The sequence below is a fragment of the Thalassophryne amazonica genome, chromosome 19 (genome assembly GCF_902500255.1).
Source record: "Thalassophryne amazonica chromosome 19, fThaAma1.1, whole genome shotgun sequence".
NCBI lineage: Eukaryota > Metazoa > Chordata > Actinopteri > Batrachoidiformes > Batrachoididae > Thalassophryne > Thalassophryne amazonica.
The window spans coordinates 30,583,166-30,604,292 of NC_047121.1; the positions used below are offsets into that span (position 1 = coordinate 30,583,166).

General features: G+C 42.7%; 1 protein-coding gene across 1 annotated transcript in view; it reads left to right on the forward strand.

The window, feature by feature from the left end:
- Window positions 1-404: 404 nt before the first annotated feature.
- Window positions 405-21,127, forward strand: part of znf106a (zinc finger protein 106a) — a 55,507-nt gene continuing 34,784 nt past the window's right edge. Inside the window, 9 exon segments of the mRNA XM_034194933.1 lie at window positions 405-485; window positions 8,471-8,553; window positions 8,663-8,724; window positions 13,042-13,200; window positions 13,202-13,234; window positions 16,723-16,763; window positions 16,766-17,907; window positions 17,910-18,625; window positions 20,574-21,069. Of these exon segments, the coding sequence (XP_034050824.1) occupies window positions 8,500-8,553; window positions 8,663-8,724; window positions 13,042-13,200; window positions 13,202-13,234; window positions 16,723-16,763; window positions 16,766-17,907; window positions 17,910-18,625; window positions 20,574-21,069 (2,703 nt within the window). The 5' untranslated portion in view covers window positions 405-485; window positions 8,471-8,499.

The window sequence follows — 21,127 nt, forward strand, 5'->3', positions numbered from 1 at the left end:
CCCTCTACACTGCTTCAACGACCAGCTGAAAGGCACCCTCAACAAAACTGACAGACCTTTGAAACTTTAGTGCAAGATCCGTCATCCTGGAGAAATACTATCAAATTTGGCACCGTACATCTGGAGGAACAACGCATCAAGTCAGCAGAAGAAAAGCAGGAAATAAAATCAAAACTTCAAGAAAATCAAGATGCAGAATAAAACCTCTCAGACTACAAGAAACTGCAAAGAGGTACTCTATAAGACAGTATTTATTATTTTTGAGTTATGGCTTGCACAGTGTGGCTGGGATGAGTTATTTACTCTTCTACATTGTTGAAGCCTTTCCCTGATTAACATGAAGAACTGTAATGGAAATATTACGACAGTAGGGGGCAGTAATGCAACAAGAACAACGACTGCCGAAAAGTCCTAAAGAAGAATGTTAGCAAGCATCAACGATGGATCGAAAACGCTGTAGTCACACTCATGTGGCTGTTATAAAGGTATTAAACAGCAATGTTTTAATATACACAATATAAAAAGCCATAACTTTTAGTTTTACTCCCTCACGCGTTGTAATCTGAGATAAATCTTTAACGATAGCGTTGGTAGTAGCATTGGTTGTTAGCGTGCTAACGTAATGGGTACAGCTCGAAGTGTTGATTAAAGTCTATAAACAGCAGCTTTAATGTTATTAGGCACGACAGTGCACTCAGATGTTCGTGTTTACTTTAACAAATATGTTTTCCTCGCAACAGCATGTTAGATTGACAGTAAGTAGAATTCTGAACTTTCATCGTAGCTTCCTTGTGGCTAGGCTAACAACAACAATAACAACAGTCTTTCGGTTGTTCCCGTCAGGGGTCGTTTCTTCTCGGATAAGTTGTAATGTCTCTAAATGGGATCGCAGAGATAGTGTGGCACTGTGGCTGTGCGGATCATTTGGTCTCTATAATTTTTATGGTTCTGCATGCTTTTTTATGTGTTTTGGATGTGCGTGTCTTTATTGCATTACTTCGAAATGGGATCACCGCAGGAAATCATACGTTTCAGTCACACCGTGTTTTCTGCATTTTCCTCGGTCACACCAGCCACCTGCATGCCCTTCCTCAGCACATCCAAAAACCTCCTGTTTGCTCCCTCTTCTGCCTTTTTCTCCATCCTCATCAGTCTTCTCCCTGTATACCTCAGTCCTGCCTGTGACTTTGCCTCCAAACCACCCTACCTGTGCGTGTCCCCCTAATATATGTTCATTTCTAATCCTGTACGTCCTCATCACTTCCAAAGAAAATCACAGGATCTTCAGCTCTGCTGCCAGGGGAGGTGATAGTCGAGTGGTTAAGCGTTGGGCTTGAGACCAGAGGATCCTCGGTTTAAATCCCAGCCTGACTGGAATATCACTAAGGGCAAGGTCCTTAATCCCCTAGTTGCTCCCGGTGTGTAGTGAGCACCTTGTATGACAGCAGTCTCACATCGGGGTGAATGTGAGGCATTGATGTGTAAAGTGCTTTGAGCATCTAATGCAGATGGAAAAGCGCTATATAAATGCAGTCAATTTACCGTTTATCTTGTAAACTTTTCTGCTTGCTGTTGCAAAACCCTTTTGTCACAAAACATTCCTGCCAACTTTTTCCACTCACTCCACCATGCCTACATTCGCCATTAGTTTGAACAGTTGACCCCAAGCATGTAAAATCTGCCTTCTCCACCTCTGTTCCTTGCAGCCACATGATTCCACCAGGCTCCCGCTCATTCACACGCATGCACTCAGTCTTGGTTCGAGTGACTTTTATTCCCCTTATCTTCAGAGCACATCCCCACCTCTCTCAGCTTGTCTCAAACTGCTTCCTACAGATCACAATATCATCTGCAAGTGTAGTCCACGGAGACTCCTGTCTGATCGTGTTGATCACCATTGCAAATTAGAAAGGGATCAGAGCTGATCTTTGATGTAATCCTACCTCCATCTTGAATGCATCTGTCAGTCTTACTGCACATCTCACCGCTGTCACACTGTCCTTGTACATATCCTGTACCACGCTCACATACGTCTGTGCCACTTCAGACTTCCTCTTCCTCCACAGCTTTCTTTTGGCACCCTGTCATAACCTTTCTCTAAATCCACAAACAGTGCAGCTCCTTCTGGCCTTCTCTGTACTTCAGTTACCTTTTGTGGCTTATCCTCCTTGTGGAAGGTTCCATTGAATGTGTTCTGGACACCTGTCAAGTCAGCACCCTTCCCCATGATTGTGATTGTATCTGCTGAACCAGAGAGATTCATGGAGTTTATACACTGTATAAAGTGAGTTATTCAAACTTGAAATATTCAAATATTCAACCCCAATTCAAATGAAGTTGGGATGTTGTGTAAAATGTAAATAAAAACAGAATACATTTTGGGGATGCTCCTTTTATACCCAGTCATGACATTCACCTGTTTCCAATTAACCTGTCCACCTGTGGAATGTTCCAAACCGGTGTTTTTTGAGCTTTAAACAACTTTCCCAGTCTTATGTTGCCCCTGTCCCATAGGTTGAAGAGGATTTGCAAATCATTATATTCTCTTTTTGTTTACATTTCACACAATGTCCCAACTTCTTTGGAATTGGGGTTGTACTTGGAGTTGCAGACTGTAATTTTTAAAATTTAAAAAGCTTGAAACATTTTAGTTTATACGTAATGAGTCTAGAATATGTGAAATTTTTCACTTTCTGAAATAACTGACATGGAGAAACCTAGGTTTTGTGGATTTCACCCCCCCCAACACACCCACACACACATTCCCTTAAAGTGGTGTGGCCTGTTGTTTTTTATTTGTTTTTGTTTTTTTAAGATTTAAGTCATAAAAATAATTTTATTTGGCACCACAATATTTTTATCCCTTAGTATTTAAATAACGGATTCAAAATATGATATTGCCAATATGATCAAAATTTGTGGAGTCTGGAAACAATTTCGAATTTCTCACTTTGAAGGGGAAAATTTCAAGTAATCAGACACCATTACCTACAAAGATGTTAAAGTCATGTGTTTTTTACTTTACCTGTAGTTCACTAAAAATAAAATCAAGAACACACGTGTTAGCTGACCGCTAACTAGTAATTACTTTTGACTGCAGAATTTAAATTTTCTGTGGCAAGAGAATGATGTTTGTGATAATGGTAGTAATACTGATAATAAAAATGATGGCTGTGACTGTCAGTCGAGATTATGATTAAAAAGTCACCACGTAAATTCTCCTGCAAGAGGGTGAGCTAAATTGTATGTCTTGCAAATTTCCAGAGTCCTTCTACGGTACACGAGTTCCGGTCCAAATCGGAGTCGGTCAGGAGGACATTCTCAACAGCCTTCAAAAGACCTAATTTTTAGAGAAAAAAAATCTGATTTGCCTTCCATCTGAACAAAGCTTATGACTGTGGTATCGATGGACCTGGATCAGAAATGTAACTTTATCAATACATCGATATTGGGATTGAATTTTATATATATATATATATATATATATATATATATATATATATATATATATACACTCAACAAAAATATAAACGCAACACTTTTGGTTTTGCTCCCATTTTGTATGAGATGAACTCAAAGATCTAAAACTTTTTCCACATACACAATATCACCATTTCCCTCAAATATTGTTCACAAACCAGTCTAAATCTGTGATAGTGAGCAGTTCTCCTTTGCTGAGATAATCCATCCCACCTCACAGGTGTGCCATATCAAGATGCTGATTAGGCACCATGATTAGTGCACAGGTGTGCCTTAGACTGTCCACAATAAAAGGCCACTCTGAAAGGTGCAGTTTTGTTTTATTGGGGGGGATACCAGTCAGAATCTGGTGTGACCACCATTTGCCTCATGCAGTGCAACACATCTCCTTCGCATAGAGTTGATCAGGTTGTCAATTGTGGCCTGTGGAATGTTGGTCCACTCCTCTTCAATGGCTGTGCAAAGTTGCTGGATATTGGCAGGAACTGGTACACGCTGTCGCATTAGCCGGTCCAGAGCATCCCAAACATACTCAATGGGTGACATGTCCAGTGAGTATGCCGGCCATGCAAGAACTGGGACATTTTCAGCTTCCAAGAATTGTGTACAGATCCTTGCAACATGGGGCCATGCATTATCCTGCTGCAACATGAGGTGATGTTCTTGGATGTATGGCACAACAATGGGCCTCAGGATCTCGTCACGGTATCTCTGTGCATTCAAAATGCCATCAATAAAATGCACCTGCGTTCTTCATCCATAACAGACGCCTGCCCATACCATAACCCCACCGCCACCATGGGCCACTCGATCCACAACATTGACATCAGAAAACCGCTCACCCACACGACGCCACACACGCTGTCTGCCATCTGCCCTGAACAGTGTGAACCGGGATTCATCCGTGAAGAGAACACCTCTCCAACGTGCCAAACGCCAGCGAATGTGAGCATTTGCCCACTCAAGTCGGTTACGACGACGAACTGGAGTCAGGTCGAGACCCCGATGAGGACGACGAGCATGCAGATGAGCTTCCCTGAGACGGTTTCTGACAGTTTGTGCAGAAATTCTTTGGTTATGCAAACCGATTGTTTCAGCAGCTGTCCGAGTGGCTGGTCTCAGATGATCTTGGAGGTGAACATGCTGGATGTGGAGGTCCTGGGCTGGTGTGGTTACACGTGGTCTGCGGTTGTGAGATTGGTTGGATGTACTGCCAAATTCTCTGAAACGACTTTGGAGACGGCTTATGGTAGAGAAATGAACATTCAATACACGAGCAACAGCTCTGGTTGACATTCCTGCTGTCAGCATGCCAATTGCGCGCTCCCTCAAATCTTGCGACATCTGTGGCATTGTGCTGTGTGATAAAACTGCACCTTTCAGAGTGTCTTTTTATTGTGGGCAGTCTAAGGCACACCTGTGCACTAATCATGGTGTCTATTCAGCATCTTGATATGGCACACCTGTGAGGTGGGATGGGAGCAAAACCAAAAGTGTTGCATTTATATTTTTGTTGTGTGTGTGTGTGTGTATATGGCCTCGGATTTGGAGGTGCTGATTTCCATCCCGGACGCTTCACACTTGCTGCAAACTGCCCCAGTGCACGCTGAAGGTCCTGATTTGATGAAGCCAACAGAACCACATCGTCCGCAAACAGCAGAGACGAGATTCTGTGGTTCCCAAACCAGATCCCCTCTACACCCTGGCTGTGCCTAGAAATTCTGTCCATAAAAATAATGACCAGAACCAGTGACAAAGGGCAGCCCTGGCGGAGGCCAACATGCACTGGAAACAGGTTTGACTTACTACCGGCAATGCGAACCAAGCTCCTGCTGCGGTTGTACAGGGACCGGATAGCCCTTAGCAAAGGACCCCGGACCCCGTACTCCCGGAGCACCCCCCACAGGGTGCCCCGAGGGACACGGTCGAACGCCTTCTCCAGATCCACAAAGCACATGTGGACTGGTTGGGCGAACTCCCATGAACCCTCGAGCACTTGATGGAGCGTGTAGAGCTGGTCCAGTGTGCCGCGACCAGGACAAAAACCACACTGCTCCTCCTGAATCCGAGGTTGAATTCTCCTCTCCAGTACTCTGGAATAGACCTTACCGGGGAGGCTGACAAGTGTGATCCCCCTGTAGTTGGAACACACCCTCCGGTCCCCCTTCTTAAACAGAGGGACCACCACCCCGGTATGCCAATCCAGAGGCACTGTCCCCGACCGCCACGCGATACTGCAGAGGCGTGTCAGCCAAGACAGTCCCACCACATCCAGAGACTTAAAGTCCTCAGGACGGATTTCATCCACCCCAGGAGCCTTGCCACCGAGGAGCTTTCTAACTACCTCAGTGAGTTCGGCCTGGGTAATGGATGAGTCCGCCTCTGAGTCCCCAGCTTCTGCTTCCTCTTCGGAAGACGTGACGATGGGATTGAGGAGATCCTTGAAGTATTCCTTCCACCGCCCGACAACATCCCCAGTCAGGGTCAACAGCTCCCCACCTGCACCGTAGACAGTGCTGGTGGAGAGCTGCTTCCGCCTCCTGAGGTGTCGGACGGTTTGCCAGAATTTCTTTAATGCTGACCGATAGTCCTCCTCCATGGCCTCCCCGAACTCCTCCCAGACCCGAGTTTTTGCCTCTGCGACCGCACAGGCTGCGGCACGCTTGGCCTGCCGGGACGTGTCAGCTGCCTCCAGGGTCCCACCTACCAACAAAGACAAGTATATATATATATATATATATATATACGCGTATATAAAACATAGGGGGTCCCCATGTTGCAGAGGGGGGCTTTACTGTTGTTTTTTTTGTTTATTTGTTTATTTTTTGCAACACAATGTGGCCCTCAAAATGCAGGAAATAGTGTTTCAAAGGGTTATAAATTTATAAGTTTTCTGGGGGTGGGAAGCCCCCAGGCCCTCCTACAATGCTTGTGCCTTTAAGGGTCCCTTCACACATTGTGCGAAGTTTGGTCAACGTCTGGTCGATTTTGGCAAAACAGCGTGAAACAGTTCGAAATTAGCACACCATGAAACGTCGTGCTGACGGGCAGGCATGCATGGACCTGGTGCAAGAGTTCGAGCATGCGCCAGTGTCTTTCGAGCAGGAACACGAACAGTGTCAGGTGCAGTACATGATGCCCCGTATGTGGAAGAAATAAAAAATAAAACCAGTTGGTATGTGTGGACCTCGTGGTGCTTATGTGTTTTTTTTTTAATTTATTTATTTTTTTTTATTGAATTATTATTCCCCCCACTGACCAGTGGGCTAGAAGGGAATATAGAATTGCACTCCATCCATACATCCATTATTGATATTTTCTTGTGCACATGATAACTTTAACAAAATGTATCATATTTTCATCAAATTTGAACTGGATGTCCCAGATTAATGTGTCTCCAGGAGTTCATCAACACCATCTATGGACCACCCGTTTTACTGAACAGAATACTGATTATTGTAATTGATTATTCCTCAGCGGCTGTAGGGGTTTCTTTCTTTCAGTGCCAACTGGCTCTGTTTCATATCCCTACCCAAACTAATGTACACAGTGTGAGAATATTGAAAGTATTAAATTGTAGTAGGTCTGTTGTATCTATAGGTGACCCCCCACTACTTTTGTATTCGTCCACATCCCAGTTTGTTAGTGTGGTTAGGTCAGCAGCACAGTTGGTTGTTTTTATTTCCAAATACAGTATCAGAACACAAAAGACATGCTTCAGCTAAAATGAAATGTCACGTCCGAATTACTAGATGGGATGCCTGGCACAAGAGTGTTATTTCTTGCCTATTATCATTGGTGTCTTCAATGATGTTGCTGTTTAAAATGAAAGTCATCATAGTGCTGATGCATAACCTGCACGCTCTGCACACCAAGATGTAAACTTACAAGGAAATACACATATCAGGGTTCTCACCACAAATTTTTCACATCTTAGGGCAGAACTTAGTGGGGCATAGCTGCGCGGCGAGTGTTGCAGACGCCGGTATTGTAGTAGGGTCTGGGGGCCCCCCCCCCAACAAAATGTTCCAATTTATAATCCTTTGAAACACTATTTCCTGCGTTTTGAGGGCCACTTTGTGTCGCTAGGTATGACAATAAATAACGTGCGACATGTCCTTTAAAAAAAAAGAAAAAGAAAAGCTCCCGTATGCTTGTTAAATCACAGCATACGGGCCCCTGTGCTCAACTGCGCTGGTGAGATCCCTGCATATGTCACTCTGTAATAGTGTGTTTGATCATAGATGACTTCATCATATGACGTCTGTGTGGCTTCAAATGATTCATACCACATCAATCGCAAATATGTTGTTGATCAATATGAACTTTTGAGCATCCAGTTACGCTTCTTGGTTCTTGAGCTATACAAACAAGGTATTTTCCTGGCCATGTTTTCCTTGACCTTTGACCAAGCTACACCAAAATCTAATCGCCTCTGGATATCTATTCATGTAATATTCTCAGCAAGTTTGAACAGCATCTGTCTAGCTGTTTTTGAGTTATCCATACACAGACACACACACGCCAGTGAAAAGAATAACCTGTTATCATCACTTCGCTAGCATGCAGCATAATAAAAAAAAAAACCTTAAGTTCACTGGCAGTTAACTTGTGGCTGCTGGAATTATGTTCCCACTGTGACAAGTCCAGATGTTGTCCTGTTGCTTTTGTACTGTGTATCTCTGTCAGAGTGTTACTTTATCAGCAGGCTTGAAATAGACGAGTGACCAGGTGAAAATATGTGGCTACATTCAGCTACAGCACTGAAACATGTTGCTATGTGTGATAATTTAGACAACATGACATTTGAGTGATCTGGACTGTGTTGTGGCTGAGCTGCTGCCAATATACGAAATAAATCTGCATGCAGCACGATACATAATGCTCTTGTGTGTGTAACCCAATATCAAATAACTCAGTCAGGAAGGTATCATAACGCCGTCACTTTGTGTTGAATACTTTTACTTAAATAAATTCTCTCTGTCGACAGGAATGAGCTGATCTCCACCTGCAGTCAAAATGTTGAGAGACAGAAAGTGCATTCTTTGTGATACCATCCATGCCTCTAAGCAGGTAATGGTTATGTATCATACATGCCAGGTTCATCTTGTAATTTACTATATCAACTGTGTTCTGTACTGCTTGGGGAAGTACTTAAACTACTTTGGTTGTGTGTCTGCAGGAGATGGATGAGCACATGAGAAGTATGCTGCACCACCGCGAGCTGGAGAAGCTGCAAGGCCGGTGAGTTGTCGCTGTATTTAATCTAGGATAAAAACAAAGATTAAATTTTAAACTACATAATAAATCATTTGCAAGGCACTTTTGAGTAGGTTTTTTTTTTGCAAACTAGTCTACATAATGAGCATCGAGACCCAACAATAAAACTAAAATTTTGCATCCATATTCAAATTGAACGTCAAGTGCAAATAAAACACATATACCAGCCACTATAGATAAAACCATAAGCAGTGGAAACAAATAGGTTTTAAAGCTACAGTGTGGGATTTAGTGTCATTTAGTGGTGAGGTTGCAGATTGCATTACGCTGTCACCAGTCAGTTTTGTTTCCCTTCACATTTTCACTTCTTTGATGACAGGGTTCATGTTCCTTTGCCGTCTCTTGTGATACACAATGTGTATGAGCTTCAATTTCTCAAAATTAAGGGCTCTCAAATAGGTTAGCCTTCACTCGCCACAGAAAGAGAGCGAGAGAGAGCTCTTTATCTCCAGTACCGAAAGCAGTACCGAACGTTGAAGCTTATTGGTACTGTAGTCTTTAATATTTAGCTCTGGGCCCATTTAACACCAAGTTTCAGTACCTAACCCTCCCACACCTAGATGTCAGCAGGTGAAGGTATTTGTTTTCCGCCCCTTCATCTTGCTCTGTGGTGGAATCCATGCTCTAAGTGCAGCCATATAACACCCTCCTTTGACACACACACACACTACACAAATCAATGTATTTACATAATGTATTATGTCAGTGTGACACCCAAGCCCTAAATCTTTAATTCTAAGCTTTTGAAAACATGTCAATTCTTTGATATAGGGAATTATGCAAAAATGACAGATGGTGACGAATGCTGTATTCCATTTCTGTAAATAATGCCCCTTAATCCAACACACTGTACCTTTTAAGATTTGCTATAAAAGATTCAACAGAAGTCGAGTTTCTAATTCAACAAGCATACTGTCCACAAGTTAAGAGCACAGTAGCTGAATGCTGTAAAGCCTGCTGACTGGGGTCACAAAGCAGTCCTGCATCCCTGCTTCTGGAGTCCCTGCTTCTGCTTGGGATTCCGGCAAGGACAGTCGCATTCCCTCCCCCTTCCTCTCCTCCTTTCTGTGTTCTATCTCTGCTCCGACCTTCAAAAGTCCCAGCTTCACCAGACTGTGAATTCTTCAATTAAGATTTGGATTAACCATGAATTGATCAGGTGTTCTCTCAATGCTATTGACACCATTTTTTTTTCGACAAAGAAAATCAGAGTGGGGGACCCTGCCGTGCCCTGATGGAACCTACCCAGCGGCTATGCTCTTGACGCCTGCGAGAATGGAGTATGACATTGCTTGGCTCCACTCTCTGTGGAAGATGTTGAGGATTATTTCTATTCGCTTTTATGGTGGAGTTTGGGCGCTGATTGGTTTGTGCGCTGCCCTGACCAACAGGAATATTAGCAAGACGGCTGCTTCCAGAATCTCGTCCCCTCATCTGTCCGTCATGATTAATGAGATGGGCAATGCTGTGCAATCTCAGACTGCTTGAACTCTTTAATTTAAATGCAAAATTGATACCATTTGGAGCATATCGCAGCATTGCAAAGGAATGTGCTGCTGAGGACCGGAACTGGAGAATATTCTTTATAAATTTGGACTCTAGACAGTCAGAGGTGCAGTAAATGGAATTCTGTATCTCTCCGCCTAACATCAACATGGCAGCCTTATCGGCTGATGCCAAATACCATGCTGTTCCCCCAGAAGGATCTACGGCCTTGGTGAAGGAATTCGGCTCCCCCTTCTCATCTATCTACCCCCCGCCCCCCAGCATGCTGTTGCCTAGCAACGTCAGACTTTACACACACACAGACAGAAACTGACAGAAACTTAACTCATCTGCACATCATGCATGTCTCTCTCCCTCCATCCCTATTACTTCCCCCCCCGTGTCTCTCCACTCCCCTCACCCTGGCTTCCTCTCTGCCACTCTGGAGGCGGCGTGTTTTTTTTTTTTTGTTTTTTGTTTTTTGTTTTTTTACTGCTGCAGCCTTCAACTCCCCAAGCTGAGCAGTGTGGGCACCTCCTGCTGCAGCCTTCACCCACTTGCCTCAATTCAGATGACGGACTGCTTCAAGTTCAGTGCACATGAACAATGTCAAATGTATATGTGTTGTCGTTAATTCTGATGTGTGCCATTATTACAGTAAACTAGTAATAACTGCGGATTAATTGTTGTATCTTGTCTGAGGTAATTGGAGTGTAAATGTAATTTTGTTGTTGTTGCACTCGTGTAATGACAATGACAATAAATCTCATCTAATCTAATCTAATCCTGTGACCACAATCAACATGATTGGGAATTAGGGTCACAATATTTGGAAGATTTGAGAGTTTGTTATTGCCACAATAACTGCATCCTCTTAACTAAACAGCTTTTAACAGATGTATGAATGTGCTATGACGGTTGTAACTTTGATTAAGGTTTTGGAGGTCATGAGACGTGGGTGCTATGGGCACGTGCTGGTGTTATGTCTGCAGTTGTCCCAACTGTGCCACATATATATTAGTCACATTCTCTCCGGAACAACTGGTGTGACCGACTGAAGTCAGCTGGCAATCTTGTTCTTCTTGTGTCGATTACTTTTAAAACATGGTCTGTGAAAAGCTTATAGCTTTTTTTAGTCAAAACGTATAGCGTTTTTTAATCAAAATTTATAAAGTAAATATAAACAGTATTACCTAGGCTGAAATACACTAGACCTACAAATAAACTGATTTAAACACAACAAGAAAAAAATGTTCTAAAGTCAGTGGACTCATGGCTAGCTAATTTTGTGTGGAAACTGGACACAAACAGTTGCATGAAACAGTTTTGCCATAGAAAACGTTTTGACTTATGAAATGATTGTAATAGTTTATTAAGATGACTCACCAAACAGCCTGTGCAGGAACTGGGGGGCTTGAAAATCATAACTTCAGCTGCACCTAAATCAGGGAGGTTTGTGCTTAATTTGCATTTTATGCTCCCAAAAGAAATCCTCATTAATGAATCAGGTTATGTTTGGTGTACCACAACAGCTGCTCATTAACACAAACTGGAAGGACACCACCAGAGCGCATATGCTTATCAAAGCGGAGCGATCCTGGATTAGCAACATTTGTATGATTTTTTTTTTTTTTTTTTGTTCCTCTATCTTTGTTAAGATCACTCCTGTAAATTTGACTGTTTTTCTTATTGTCTGTCACGGGATATGAATGGCTGATATGGTGTATGAAGATGTTTTTTAAGAAATTAATCAAAATGTCAAAAAAGGCGTTACCTTCTTCTTAGGTATATTCATGAATTGATCGACAATCCTTGTCTAGATATTTATCAACGGCTAACTTTAACATGTTAGTTTTCTGAGCATAAGCATGAACATTCTAACAGGTTTTGGAGAAATTGGCTGAAAATATTTGAGTCGTCTTACTAACTAATAATCTAATCACGGTGCTCACGTGGCCCCTTGGCAGGACAGGTAAATTAAATTGGTAAATAAATCTTATTGCAGAGTGTTGTTCCAACTGAGCAGCTGTCACAAAGCAGCAGTGTGCCATGACCAAGTTTGAAAAGAAATGTCGTGGAAGCCAACAGTCTCTGCCCCCGTCAGAATCACAGGATGACATAGTTGGAAGAGGTTTGGAAGTGGGGAGCTCTGAGCAGCTGCACAAGGCTCTGTTACACATGGTCTTTTGAACGTGATTGGGCAGAGAGCATGCCAGCCTGGAGGAAGGGCAGAGTGTTGCTCTTGGGGAATGAGTGTGATTTCAAATAGAGAGACTTGCTGCTGTAGCGTCTCAGAGCACATCAGACACCATCATGAACGTGCTGGGCTGAGGGCGCGTGCCTCGCGTCCCTTCCACGCGACCCATGCTGTGCTGCGTGCTGGTTGTGGTGACTGCCCAGATAGTATGCTGCCTGGGGACAGCCCGGCTGCTCCTCTTTGCATTCGGCCCTGCCACCTAGGCCTTCTGAAGGAAGAAATATACGATCAGGATGATCAAGATTTTTCATCTTTTATTTTTGTGAATAAGAAATGAGTAAATTATAAGTTAGTAACCTCCTATACTGTGAAGGATAGAGATTTGGACAAGCAATTTTTTTCATTTATTTATTTAGTTGGGATTGTTTTTAAGGATTGTTGAGTATTCTCCTCTCCTGAGTTTCTTTTGGGTTTGAGATATCATGATTAGTGTCAAAGTATTTGGTTGGAAGATCTGCAGGCTAGGAAAACCACAGGAGTTACATTATGACCATGCCTGAAGGAAGTATTGAGCACCCGCTCTCACCTTCCCTCCCCAGGGACTGTGGACATGAGTGCAGAGTGTGCAAGGTAACGGTGGTGAGCCTGACGGATTATGCCAGCCACATTTCCAGCCCCTTGCACAAGCAGAATGTGGAGGCTGCAGAACGAAATCATGCCGTCAGTGACCACAGCAAGGAATACTTCGACAAGTCGTGGTGGACTTATTGAGAAAAGAAAAGAGTCAATCCGGTAAGGAAGTTGTTTTATTCAAATGTTTTTGAGCTCTGTGGTTTTTTTTGTTGTTGTTTTGTGGTTTTTTTTTTTTTTTTTTACTAAATATCAAATTGCCTAGAAATTAAATGACTTCTAAAATTTAAAGTTTTTTTTTTTGTTGCTTATACACACACATCTATCTATCTATCTATCTATCTATCTATCTATCTATCTATCTATCTATCTATCTATCTATCTATCTATCTATCTATCTATCTATCTATCTATCTATCTATCTATCTAATCTATTATCTATCTATCTATCTATCCTATCTATCTATCTATCTATATCTATCTATCTATCTATCATCAAATAGTTTTGTGATTTCTACATACAAATGTGAATATAGACCACAGCTGTGTGACATTGTGTATGTCTTTACACCATGTATAGTCAGATTGAACTCATTGGTGCTCACAGCCCCTTTTAGATCAACCATGCTGGGTGCACAGTGAGCAGGGTGGAGTCAAGTGTCAGGACAGCAGTTAAAAAAAAAAACCCGTAAAAGAAACTGCCCCACAAAATTCAGGTCTTCTCAATTCAAATAATAATTACTAATGTCTCTCGCTAACGTGCATACAGTCAAACATTCACATCTACCTGTAGTTGACCTGTATTCTGTGACATGAAGGGGATTTTCATATCATTTATATAAACTCATGCCTCATATTAGTTTGTCCTTGAATAATTGCTGTTGGAATAAACATGAATAAGCACATTTGCCTTATCTAACATTGATCTCAGTGGCTGCAACTGGAGAAGTGGCAGAAGTGTGATATGTGTTGAGACCCGTGGTATTCAGCTACCAGTCTGTCACATAACGGATACTTCGTCACACCAAGAATCACAGTCACTGATATTTGGTAACTGTTTGGCAAAAGATATGGTAAATGGAGTGCATTTATATAGGGGTTTCCATCTTAGCAAGAAACTCAAAGCACTGTACATTGATGTTTCACATTCACCCATTCACACACACTTTCACTGATATTGTGGTGCTGCTGTGCAAGGCACTTAACTGTACACTGGGACCAACTGGGAGATTAACAACGGCACCCTAATAAGTCATGCTCAGCAGAGATTTGTTGTCATAGATGTCACATTTTCTTTAATACCCCACAATTGTAGTAGTTGTATACACACACACACACACACACCCTGTTGTCTAATTATTGAAGCTGGCGGCTACCTACAGTGGCTTGTAAAAGTATTCAGCCCCTTGGTATTTCAAGTATTTTAATTTGTTTATGGCATTTCAAATACAAAAAGTAAATCAGGCTTCTCAATATAAAAATTTCTAAAATTATCTTCCTTAGACTCAAAGTGAAAGCATATCTCTACAACTTGATATAAATTAATTAAAAATATAAAAGCCAAGATGATGGGTTGCATAAGTAATGAGCCCCTATGGTATAGATATACTTTATTGATCTCACAGTGGAGAAATTACGTTTACACTCCAGTTACCTCAGACAGCAATTGGTCCACAATTATTACTTGTTTACGTTTAAGTTTGAAGAAGTCCATTATCCGAATTGAGGCAAGTGGGTGAAGTCCACGCAGCAACCTTGAAATGTGCCACCATCAGCTTGGGGGGGGGGGGGACGTGGGCTTGCAGCTAAAACTGCACCGCCCCCACCGACGGGAGAAGGAGTGACGTTAGCGGTGCCGGAAAGGGTGGGTGTTGATTGGGGAAGGAGGAGGTGGGGGGAGGGAATAGAACATGCTTCAGTCCTGTGAAAAGCAGTTTATTGTCTTTGTGAGATGAGATAAGAAACAGCCAATGTTCCCCAGGCCGAAACAAATCCCTCTGGAGGAAAACAGTTGGGCAGTTTGACCTTCAGGCTTGATAAGCCTGTAATGTTATGGTTACAAAAGTGAAATCACTTTTTAACAGTTCCACTTGCACAACCAAATCCCAATTATGAATTAAGAATATTCACCAGCCTCTGAAATCTTCAGCTTCAACTGCAAGGCACACATCTGCTCCAAGATGTCATCCAATTTGCGTCTGAGTTCAAGAGTCATCGCAGTCTGAGAATACACTGCCTTGCCAACCTCGTTAATCATGACAGACAAGCGAGGGGCCGTGGTTCTTGATGCCGCCATCTTGCCAATTTTCCGGTAGATCAGGGCAACACATAAGCCAAAAAGAACCAGCCCTGCTACCATGAGACCAAAAATGAATAAATCCTCGACGTCCTCAATGGAGAAAGGCACCAAGCATGCAACACGCCAAGACCCCCAGGAGTCGAGGACATAGCTGGCAGGATACGTTCCATCTGGGCAGGTAGGATCCCCCGGTCCTGACCTTCTTGTAGAAAAAATGGTGTCAATAGCGTTCAGAGACCAGCTGATCAATTCCATGGTTAATCCAATACTAGTCCAATAGATCCAGAATCCAATATAATTTGAGGAATTCACAGTCTGGTGAAGTAGGGACTTGAAGGTTAAAGGCAGAGAACAGAGATAAGGGAGAGTCGAGGAGATGCAACCGCCCTCGTTAGAGTCCCAAGCTAGTCTGTAGCCATGTAGTATAATACCTGTAAATAATCAGTTTAATTGCCAGTTTTCTTCAGACAAGTCAGGGGATGGATACATGAACATTTCCAAGTCACTGAATATGTCTTGAACTTTATTTCCATCAGTTATGAAGAAATACAAACAGTATGGCACTCTATGGTAAATCTGTGTGGAGTAGACAGTTCTCAAAAACTGAGCGATTGTGCAAGAAGGAGAACAATGAGGAATGCCACCAAGACACCCAGACAACCCAGAAGAAGTTACAGGCTTCTGTTGCTGTGATTGAAGAAATTTTGCACAGTTATACCGCTTTATGATGAAGTGGTACAGAGGAGGGTTTTCTTTCACCAAAACGTTAAATCTAGGCTTGAATCTCAGATGTACCTTCTGGCAAATTGTAGCTGAACTTTCAGGTCTTCTTTTTAGTAAAATCATCCTCTATCCTTTCAGTTTGAGTCTAAGGAAGATCATTTTAGAAATGTTTATAGTGAGAAGGCTGATTTACGTTTTGTATTTTAAATACCATAAACAAATTAAAATGCATGAAATACCAAGGGGCTGAATACTTTTGCAAGCCACTGTGTAATTGTCTGTATAAAAACACTGCTTTTATGATTATCAAGGTGTTTCTTCTTAATACCTGATTTTTTTTTTCTTTTTCCTGTGAGCATGACTATGACACCTATGGTTATTAATAGGGATTTTTTTTAACTGTTTGGTATGGTAATCTAACAGCTTGCATCACTTGGAAGGAGGTGTTTTTGTTGTTATTTTTTGTTTGCATACTCTATTACTGAGAGTATTTAGTTTAGAAAATCATCAAATGATGAGTGTGTGTATAAAGGTTTGTGAAAAAAAATCTGAGGCATGATTAAAAAAAAAGATGGAGCTAGAACGCAAAGGTTCTAAATGCCCATGTGTATGTGTGTATTTTTTGTAGGAAAGATAACGAGGCTGCTGCCGCTGCTGCAAAACAAGCAAAGTAGAAGCAGAAAGAAAACTGCAGGAGTTGCACCAGCAGATACAGGAAGCAAAGGACCGTTTCCATCTGAAAAGTGTTGGGCATCAGCCACCAAGGAGTCTTATTAGATCCAACCAGCAGGGAGCTTTCTATGAAAGTGGCCAATATAGCACTACAGGACGGGGTGCAAAATCAGTTAGAAGACCCTGGGACCATGGGAAACAAGGAAAGAGCGCCACATGGCATGCCCAGGAGCCTCCCAACTTCCAGAAATGGGCATCTGGCAAGCTGGATGGTGCAAGCTTCTGTCGCCAGGGAGATTTTGACAACATGCGGATGGATCAGGAAGCATTTTCTTACAATCAACAAGGCCACCTGCCATGGCTTAGCAACAGAGACAGAAGTAATGGCCCCTACTGTCCAACAAACATTTCCCAGGACTTGAAAAGAAACAGGTCTGCAAGCCTTATGGAAATATCTCCAAGGAGACCACCACTACCAACAACAACTTTTTACACGGGCAACTTCAGTAATCTTCATAATAATTTTCATAATCAGGGTGGTCAGCAGGGTGATAAAAATTGGGATGGAGAAAATACACAAGCTAACCAAAACAACATGAAGACCTTTGGCAGTAATCCAAAGTTGGACAGAGTGCATCGCTGGTCCCCCTATCCAGTCAAAAAGGGCTTTGATTGTACACACAAGGAACTCATCCCACCACCGTCAGAGAAGTCTAGAGTAGCCGACAAATCTCAGATACAAGAAAAGACATCAGGCACTGTTTCATTTAACAGGCCATCTGTATCTGAACAGAAATCAAGAAACTTAACCCATAGTAAACCATGTGGGGAAGAGTTAAATAAGCACAGAACCAAACAAATAGTTAAACCTCGAGATAGCAGTGGCAGTAGGAGTAGTAGTGTTCACAGAGATGATTGCCATGACTCTTCACCTGGTCCTTCCAATCAGAAGACAAAAAAACCATTATTGGCCACTGACTGGAGGGTGTCATCAGTTGTTCGGGTCAATGCTGGGCCGCGAGTCAACACGACCCTCTGTCAAGAGCGCAAACAGTCAAAGCCAAATTTGAAAAATGGTAGGAATAGTTTTAATTCTTTACTCGCTGTGCCACTAATCTGTACCCAGGATAAGCAGTTTCCAGAACGTTGAAGAAGGCCAAACCAACTGGGTTAATAATGGAGGAATCTGTGAAAACCTCAAGTCACAGCAAGGACGAGAGCCAAAAGGATCAAACGGGGAGTCAAATTGGAGTTAATAAAGAAAATAGTCGCCAGCAGGATGGAGGTAAAACAACATTACCTGACTCTGCCCTCTGTTCGCCGTGTGGAGCGGAGAAAGAGAAGCTTGCATCAACATCATTAGACAGCAGCCAGTTTGCACAGGCAGCACAAGTAACCAGTTCCAGCACAGAGAGTTCAGAGTCTGCAACCTCCAGTAGGAAATTTAAGGCGAAAAAGAAAGTGGAGAAGGAATCACTGGCAGCAGATGAGGCCATGCAGGCTACTGAGGCAGGGCAGGGCTCAGATACTGATGCCTCAAGAAATGGTGACGTACAGACCACATTGGCCTCAAAGACATCAAGTGTACCTAAGGTTCATCTGACATCTGCCTTGAAACGTGACCTGACCAAGCACATCAGCGCCAAGAGCAAAACAGCGAATCATGAGCCCAACCTGAATATTGCCAGGCGTGTCCGTAACCTGGACGAGTCACGGAAAAGTGAGACAGAGAAGGATTCAGGGCTTAAACCAACTGTGCGGCAGCTCATCAGCTCATCGGCATCTCGGCACAACGTGAACTGGGATCAGGTGTACCAAGAGATCAAAAAGAAGCAAGAACAAGGAAAAGGCATGCCAAGGTAAAATGTGATCAGCTAGTGACTGATGTTTTTGAAACTTAGGACACACTGTTGTAGTTGGACAGTGATGTAGTTATTATCTTCCAAAACCTGTACGCTGCCACAATGGAATTGAAATTAAACAATGAAGATGCGCTTCTGGTGTAGATTGGTAGCTTCAATTCATAGAGTTTTAACAATGTATGATTATTTAGGAATTGCAACTATTTTTACGTACACTCAGTCCATTTTCAGAACCGATAAGTAGTTGGACCAACTAAATATAAGGATTATTGTTAATAGAAATCATAACTTTTGTCCCTTTTCCATTGACAAGTTAGGGATTGGATGCTGAATTTGGACTCATTTATATCAGTCATTGAGAAATACAAACAATATGGTACTGTAGTGACGCTGCAAGGTGGAGACTAGTGAAGGAAACCACTGAGGCACCCATGTCAACTCTGAAGGACTTATAGGTTTCTGTGAGTATAGTGCAAGTTTTGCCTGTTGCATCACCAGCCACAGAATCATGATGGATTGGAGCACAGAAGTTGTGATCTAGAAATATTTGGACACATGACAGATTAAGCACCAAGAGTAAGAGGCACTTTAAGTTCATTTTTGTCCATTAGTAATTTTATATATACTCAACAAAAATATAAACGCAACACTTTTGGTTTTGCTCCCATTTTGTATGAGATGAACTCAAAGATCTAAAACTTTTTCCACATACACAATATCACCATTTCCCTCAAATATTGTTCACAAACCAGTCTAAATCTGTGATAGTGAGCACTTCTCCTTTGCTGAGATAATCCATCCCACCTCACAGGTGTGCCATACCAAGATGCTGATTAGACACCATGATTAGTGCACAGGTGTGCCTTAGACTGCCCACAATAAAAGGCCACTCTGAAAGGTGCAGTTTTATCACACAGCACAATGCCACAGATGTCGCAAGATTTGAGAGAGTGTGCAATTGGCATGCTGACAGCAGGAATGTCAACCAGAGCTGTTGCTCGTGTATTGAATGTTCATGTCTCTACCATAAGCCATCTCCAAAGGAGTTTCAGAGAATTTGGAGGTACATCCAACCAGCCTCACAACCGCAGACCACGTGTAACCACACCAGCCCAGGACCTCCACATCCAGCATGTTCACCTCCAAGATCGTCTGAGACCAGCCACTCGGACAGCTGCTGGAACAATCGGTATGCATAACCAAAGAATTTCTGCACAAACTGTCAGAAACCATCTCAGGGAAGCTCATCTGCATGCTCGTCATCCTCATCAGGGTCTCGACCTGACTCCAGTTCGTCGTCATAACCGACTTGAGTGGGCAAATGCTCACATTTGCTGGCGTTTGGCACGTTGGAGAGGTGTTCTCTTCACAGATGATGCGAAGGAGATGTGTTGCACTGCATGACACAAATGGTGGTCACACCAGATACTGACTGGTATTCCCCCCCAATAAAACAAAACTGCACCTTTCAGACTGGCCTTTTATTGTGGGCAGTCTAAGGCACACCTGTGCACTAATCATGGTGTCTAATCAGCATCTTGGTATGGCACACCTGTGAGGTGGGATGGATTATCTCAACAAAGGAGAAGTGCTCACTATCACAGATTTAGACTGGTTTGTGAACAATATTTGAGGGAAATGGTGATATTGTGTATGTGGAAAAAGTTTTAGATCTTTGAGTTCATCTCATACAAAATGGGAGCAAAACCAAAAGTGTTGCATTTATATTTTTGTTGAGTGTATATATATATATATATATATATATATATATATATATATATATATGCGGCACTGGGGAGAATAAAGTTGCCAAACTAAAGACGGGGTGCAACACACACACAAAATTAGAAAACTAGACTTGTGTTGGAAGTCTGTATTATGAGGTTATTTGCTTTGACGTTTGTTTTCACCTCTGGCTTGTTTTGACTGTTATATTTCCCTTAAGGTTTGGGATAGAGATGGTACCATTTGACAAGGAGGAACAGAGCCAGGAGGAGGATGATCTCCACTTGCTTGAGGGTTTCCACTGGGAGTCTCTGGACATGTCCCCACCAGGCTCCTCCCACAAATGTTCTTTATCCGAGAGCAGCCTGACCCCAGCCTGTCCAGGATCCACTCGCTCCATGTTTCCATCTAACATGTCAAAGGAGACGGACCCCAAAGACGTCCCCAACCCACCTGAGATACTCAGCTCAGAGCAAAGTAGATCCTGCTTTTCTTCCAAACATGTAGCTGCCCGCGGGAGCAAAGACAGTCAGTGCCAACAGGATGAGGAGCAACTGTGTGGTCAACATGAGATCAAAGCAGAGAGGCAGCCAGACAAATTAACTTTAGGGATGGTGGGGGTCCTCCAGCGATCTGATTCTGTGGTTGAGGACAGCAGCTCGGGGACGGAGCTGTACGACGGGCAGGGAACTGGGAAGAAACGGAGAGCAGCAGGCGTGAGTAATGGAAACAGTCATAAAGGCACTTGTGTTTGAAGCACTGAATTTTTTTTCA